Raw genomic sequence first — 7,500 nt, 5'->3', positions numbered from 1 at the left:
TATGAGTAAAGACTGTTACTGACTAGATAGTAACTCCTTAATCTTTGCATTCATTCTTTTTTTTATGCCAAAGTTTTGGATGATCCCTCAAAAGAGCACTGTATGAAGACCATGCTTATAGTTCAAATGTCTATGGGAGGCATCAGTTTTGTCACAGAGTTTTCCGAAGAGTTTGGTGCCTCTTCGGCAACCAAATAAATCTCGGATAAGCATGCAACGACAGTCCAAAGTAGGAACATTTCCAAAGTATAGGCATTATGACTGGATTATTGGCTATGAAAAGGTAGCTAGCTGGCAGAATCTTTGGCGCATCGGACAAAATGGTTAGCAGAATTTCTACTAGCTCTTTACCTTCTCAGTTCAGTTTCCACCGAGTTCGACTTTACCTTTCATCTTTTCGGAGTCGATGGAATAATTACCCGGTGAGTGTTGGGGTCGGTGTAATCGACTATACCTCTTTCCTAAAATTGCTGGCCTTGAGCCAAAATTTGAAAGCTTGAAAGAATTCTGGTTAGATATATTCGGTTGAAACTCATTAGTCTTTCACCAGCAAGTTTTGAATGTTATTGGGGAAGGATTAATTACAGAGACAAGTACTTGATATTTTAAACTGCTTTCTGGTCTGAAAACGGAAAAGGAAGACACTTCATTTAAGGGGTTTTTATACCTGATTGACTGTTATGCTTATTACTGTACAATATTCAAGTCGATAATATTTTTTTTTTTTTTTATAGTTCGTTAGGTTTTGTTTATGACTTTCGATGGTTAATTTTTAAGTTTGAATATCTGACACTGGACGAAGGAAAGAAAAACGTTAGCGAGATGAGAGAATGAGTGATTGGAAATAGGAATTAGTATGGCGGTTCGGTGGGGAGATGAGAGGCCATATAGATCACAAGAGGGAGGATACGTGAGTATTTTAGAACGAGTCGAATAGTAGAAAAATGCAACTAGGTAACTCTGACGAGCTGAGAACTTGGTAGTTGCAAGAGAAAAGAAAGATCGAAGGGTCAGTGTGTTTACATACAAGATATATATTGTAGATCCTTCCCAGTCAGTTAGATATCTTTATTTTGGATAGTCTAGGATATTTTTGTGCATATACGAGGGGATGCTGAAAATCTCCTGGCTTGGGCTTAAAGAATACAGGTGGATCAGTTAATTATGATTTAATTCAACATATTCCCCTCTCAGATTTACACACTTAGCTCTATAAAATAGCACAAAGGTTGAGCCTCCAACCAGGCATTTTGCAATACCCTTAAGGCCAGGAACTTTTCAGCACCATCCTAGACGCTGGAAAAGTATTCTATTATGGGTGTCATATGATGTGTGGTATTTTTAAAATTGCTTTTCATGTCGTCTGTTGTAGACGTGATCTTTGGTCGATAGTACGATAAAGAGCGAGAGAGATCTCTAGACGATGCCCTCTAAACATTACCTCACTCACCGAGGGAAACGTTTCTGACTTGGCAGCGTTTGTTACTAGCGTTATATTTCAGAATTTAAAGTACTTCACAAGCCAAACTTTCAAATTGTGACATAAGAATTTCATGTTTGACTTCACTAAAGACTTTGCCTAATGCTTTGTGAAATTCAAATTACGGGTGAATACATTTATATGTATGTGTGTATACTTATGTGCGTGTGCTGTATGTTTAGAAAAACTTAAGAACATTTGCAGATGAATGCACCATTATATACAAGCGAATGTACATATACATACGTGTGTGTTTGCGTGTGTGTGTCTGTGTCTGTGTATCGTTTGTGTCCACATTGCGTCTCCCTTCGGAATATATTTTTCTACTCCCTACCTTCTTCCTATTCTGTTTCACTCACGTTTCATTTCCGATAGTAAAAAAAATCGCCCAACTGAAATAACTTGAACCGTTCATTGCCAAAACCAGCGAAAACATAGCTTTACCATTTAGCGTAAATGCAAAACAAAAGTCACTTCAAAAACCCCATAAGTTTCAAGAAAGAGGTCTAATTAATGGTTATTGTTTTCGTTTTGTTTTTTGTTTTGTTGTTTTTTTGGGTGTTTTTTTTTTTTTGTTTTTGCTTACTATCTCTTTCTTTCCCGCTTCCTCTCTTTCTTTCTCTCTCTGAATACGTCAGTCTTCGCAATATTTTATGCCAATCATCCTGTAATTTCCAGGAACCTAATATTCAAGATGAGGATCTACGAACAACTTTGTGTATGTTTTACTTGTTTCAGCCATAAGACTACGGTCATGCTGGGGCATCGCCTTAAAAAAATTTTTAGCTGAAGGAATCGACCCCAGTACTTTCTTTTTTTTTAAGCCGAGCACTTATTATCGGACACTTTTACCGAACCACAAAGTTACGGGGACGTAAATACACCAACATTAAGGATGTAAATACACGGACATCAAGCGGTGGTGTAGAGAAACACAGACACAACGACAAACGCGCGCGCGCGCATACACACACACACACACACACACACACACACACACACAGAGTTCCGTCTACCAAACCCACTCACAAGGCTTTGGTTGGTCAGAGGCTATAGAAGACACTTGCCCAAGGTGCTACACAATGGATCTGAACCCGGAACCATGTGGTTGGGAAGTAAACTTCTTACCACACAGCCACGCATAAATATATGTATAAGCCTCTATGTGTGTGTGTGTGTGTGTGTGTGTGTGTGTGCGTGAATGAGTTCGGGTTGAGTGAATGTATATGTGAATGTATGGATATCTATGTGTGTGTTTCCCAATGTTGAGACCATGTAGGGGTTGCTATATCACATGGTTAACTAAGCATAGATAAGTTGATAAACATAAATAAATATCTGGATATCTTAATTGTTCCCATAATATTTGGATATGCAAATATTTATCTTAATATCAATGTAAAAATATATAAAGCGTATGTTGGCGTATATTTGTGTAGAATGTTGGATATATAGATAAGCAGATTGATTGATTGTTATTTTGTTAAATAAGCGCTTTTTTTCTGAGTATGTATAGGTTTATATTGAAGTGGCACACACACATCCCTACCTACCTACATACATACGCGCGCGTGCGTGCACACACACACACGCATATATATATACTATATACATGCATACATATACATATACACATGCGCGCGCGCACACACACACATACATATATATATATATATATATATTGCATATAAATGTTAGTGTATTCTCCCCTGTACACACACAAACACACACATATACATATACATACATACACACAAACACATATATGCACAAACACGTATACACATACATATATATATATTGCATATAAATTTTTATGTACTTATTTTTACATACACGCGCGCGCGCACTTAAGCAGGCGAAAACAAGACAAAACACAAGGGAGAAAATAAGGACACCAAGCTGAAAAAAAAACTCTCATAATAGCAAAGACATTAAAATGGATACGTAAAATCAAACACCATTCAGGAAAATGTCTCAGCTCTAATAACATCCCGATGCAGGCATGAAAGCCACCACATACCATTACCAGGTAGCACCCACCATGCAACATGCACTAATTGGTGAACAGACCGAGCACTGAAGAGCCTTCGGACGCTCCGTCTTTTCTCTCGACCCCACAGACACAGTGGTCCAAAGATCTCAAATCGGAACTACAAAACATGATGTTGGGAGCCGCATTATTATGTAGCTCTCGGGAGTCGGACCGAATAAATACGTCCCTTTTGTCATCACGTTTGAATTGTGCCTTATGGACCCCCTTCTCCCTTGTGCCAAACATCTGATAGTGGTCCCCGTCACTTTATACTGTTCAACAATAGCCTTCTTCGACTCCACTGAAATTGTCGTTGATGATGTTCTAGACCGGCTGAAGAATTTCAACCGTTTCGACAACGTCCGGCTGCTCTGAATGTTTTTCTTTCTTTCTTAGTTGGCCACGAATAACACAATCGCACCAAAGACCTCCAATTTCCTAGTCGCTGTTGACAGCTAGAGTCACAAACATAATGAACCATTTTCACAGCTATTGTTAGATTGTAATCTGCCATTTTGATATTGTCGATGTGTCTGAAAGGGAAAATATGGCGCATGCCATGTAACATTAAACTAAATCGTCGTCCATTTATGGCCATTAATGTTTGTTCACAAATACTTGAGACACCCAGTAGATGTGTGTATATATGTACGCATGCGCGTTTGTGCGTGTGTGAATGTGTTTATGATTAATCAGTTTTGTGTCACAACGTGCAAAGTTGATAAAGTGCATAACGTATATAATACAAAAATACCTGATAGTTTGATGATTCTGTAATATCTGAGTATGAAAATATATAAATTTACGTGTGTATGTGTGTGTATGTGCATATATGAAAGTGCGTGTGTATGTGTGTATTTAGGTTTGCTCCTTTAAATTCTGAGCTCAATTCCTACCATAAATACCATTCTACAGGTATTTATGAAGTAGCTGGATTATGGAGTAACAGAATTGTCAAAATTGGACAAATTATAGTGCGGTATTTGAGTACGAGAGATTTACGTTCAAACCCCGCTGACATCAAGTTTGACTGTCATCCTTCTATGGTCGGTAACATGAAACCCCAATTGAGCCAAGTACTGCAAGCGACTTATATTCCTATAATGTATCTTAAACGGGAACGGAAATATAATCCTTTCTATTATAGGCAAAAAGCCTGGAGTTTGGAGGGAAGGGGCTAGTCGATTACATCGACCCCAATGCTCAACTGGTACTTGTTTCGTCGGTCCCGAAAGGATGAAAGGCAAAGTCTATGCCTGTCATCTTTTCGGGACCGATGAAATAAATACCAGCGGAACACTGTGGAGTCGATGTAACCGACAAGCCCCCTCCCTCAAAATTTTCAGCCCTTGTGCTAATTGCACAGGATTGTTGTGATTATTGTTAGAACTGACAGAATCGTTACAGAACCAGACAAGATCTTAGCGGTATTTCTTCCGACATTACGTTCTTAATTCAAATGCCATCTGGCTCGACTTTGCTTTTTCTTCCTTTCGGGGTTGGTAAAGTAAGTACCAGCTGAGCACTGGGGGCAATGTAACTGACTTATCCTCTCACCCGAAATTGCTGGCCTTGTGCCAAAATTTGAAACTGTTGTTGTTATTTCCGCTTGACGCATATTTACTTATTTGTTTGTCTGTTTTTATTCATTTCTATTTAATATTTTCCAATCGAACATCATACACAATGCAAATCTTCTACCGTTTGGAAATAAGACCCGGTAATGGCCCCAGTTCATCGTCCGTGTGGCACGTAAAGAAATTAAAAATTACTATTTATGATAGACGCTGGAAATTATTGTTTTTTATTGTACTATTGTTGTTATTTTTATTATTATTGTTAAGCCGGTGAGCTGGCAGAATCGTTAGCACGCCGGCCAAAATGATTAGCAATGTTTAGTTTGTCAATACATTTTGAGTTTACAATTCTGCTAAGGTCGACTTAACATTTCATCCTTCTGGAGTCGATAAAATAAGTGCCTGTGGAATACTGGGATCGATGTAATCAACTTACCGCACCCCTAGAATTGCGGGCTTTAAGCTGTAATTTGAAACCGTTATTATTACTTTGTCATCATCATCCTCATCATCATCCTTATTATTGTTGTTATTATTATTATTATTATTACTATTATTTTCATCTTCTTTCTCATTACAGATTGGAAGCTGTTAACAGACGCCATTGCTAAGTAGCTATATTTTTCAAACCGATAATCATTGCCATTTCAAAAGACATATAATTTACATCAATTTTAGGGCAGGAACATTTTTTGTGCTTTAGAATGAAGAACTGGTAACACAAAAAGAAAAACAAAAAAAAGAAAAGAAAAACCAACATGTCAAGAATGAACGAACGCTCAATAAAAACCTCAAGCAGCAGATAACGTAACATAGGAAAAAATCTACTTCCATTTTCTAATGTTTTCCTAACAATAACTTCTTAAACAACAAGAATGACAGAAATATGAACAAGACAATATTATCAACCACATAAAACCAACAATAATCATTTGTACGATCCAGTGTAGGAGCTTATATGCGGTCGATCCACCAGATGCTAGAAATCACAGGCTAACCGTTTCTTAAATTACACAACGTTATGTGTTGTATGATGAACTTCTTAAGGACTTTTATTACCGTACTTTCCAGCATACAAATCGGCGTAGCATATCGTGTAAACATGCAGAGTAAACTCTCAAACACGTTTACTATATCTCCAAATACATTTCTCGTGGAATTTTTGGTCTTCCAATGTCATCTCAGTGTATAAGTCAGTGTATAAGTCGACCTGTTAATTTGGTCTGAAAAACTCGGTTTGAATGCCGGAAAATACGGTAATGCCTAAATAAAAATAGAGGTGCGGATGTTTAAGGTTAGATCATCTTCGATCTTTACTTCATTAAGGATGTTCTGGAACTAAATACACCAGTAGTAATTACATAATATATACTACTAATTGAGGCGTGTATTGCTGCACAAACATTTTTACTTTACATCTGTTTCGCATCACTTACACTAATTATAAACATTAATATATTGCCGTGTAAACGTGTCCTTGTAATGTATAGTACACTCTGTTTCAGTAACTTTTATACAATGATACCAGTGCTATTACTTTCAGGAATAATATGAACAATAAATAAATAAATAAACAAGTAAATAAAAAGAAGTATAATGCAGCAATATAGACATAGGAGCAATGATAGCAACAAAGACAATCACAGCAACAAGAATAATTTGAATAATGACAGCGACAACATTCATTATAGCATGAGCAGCGTCCACGTCATTAGCAAACAACAGTAACAGTAATGACTTGTAGACACGTGGTATTTTAGTTATGCAGCCATTACTACACACCACTAGATATAGTAGATATTTAAGCAATGTGTTCGAGGATGATTAATGGGTTATATGGGTGCTGATGAAGAGGCAAAACAACACCGAAATATGGTGTATACGGCCATTGCCTGTTTTTCATCTTCGATCACATTGTTTGCTTACATCTGACGTCTCGATACGAAACGTCGTAGCAAAAATCAGTGCTGGCTGTAATTTCTATAGATTATCTATGGCGATAACCCTTAATAAGTAACAGTAATAGTGGTAATGATAAGTAAAAGAAAATAATGTTAGCAACATGATGCAACGACGAATGAACTTGCAACAACAAGCAACAACAAGCAACAATCGCAAACACAAACTGCAATGAAGGCATCACCACGAACTTATTCACTACCAATAGCATCAGGAATGTCTAATTAGTAGGAGAAAATTAATAACATCGAGAACAAGAACAATATCAACAAAATTATCATCACTTGTAGGATCCCTAAAGAACGCCAAATAAAAAGTAAAACAAAAATGAAGAAAACAATATCAAAAACAGAAGTAATGGTAGTGCCTTCTTTAGTCATTTCATCTAACAGAAATAGCAGCCAAATCTGCCTCAAAGCCTACTCTACTGGCTTAAAAACATAAAAACA

The 7,500-nt window shown here is 37.1% G+C and overlaps 1 protein-coding gene across 4 annotated transcripts in view; it reads left to right on the top strand.

The window, feature by feature from the left end:
- The window catches only part of LOC106884437 (uncharacterized), a 304,622-nt gene that overhangs the window by 296,482 nt on the left and 640 nt on the right, over nt 1-7,500 (top strand). For all 4 annotated transcript variants that reach the window (XM_052970052.2, XM_052970050.2, XM_052970051.2 and 1 more), the window contains exon 7: nt 5,673-7,500. This exon is cut by the window's right edge and continues 640 nt beyond it. In XM_052970052.2, the coding sequence (XP_052826012.1) occupies nt 5,673-5,687 (15 nt within the window). In that variant the 3' untranslated portion in view covers nt 5,688-7,500. The remainder of the gene's footprint in view (nt 1-5,672) is intronic.

Source organism: Octopus bimaculoides, chromosome 8, assembly GCF_046866305.1.
Source record: "Octopus bimaculoides isolate indiv1 chromosome 8, ASM4686630v1, whole genome shotgun sequence".
NCBI classification, from domain to species: Eukaryota; Metazoa; Mollusca; class Cephalopoda; order Octopoda; family Octopodidae; genus Octopus; species Octopus bimaculoides.
This window is presented reverse-complemented; position numbering and strand designations above follow the sequence as displayed.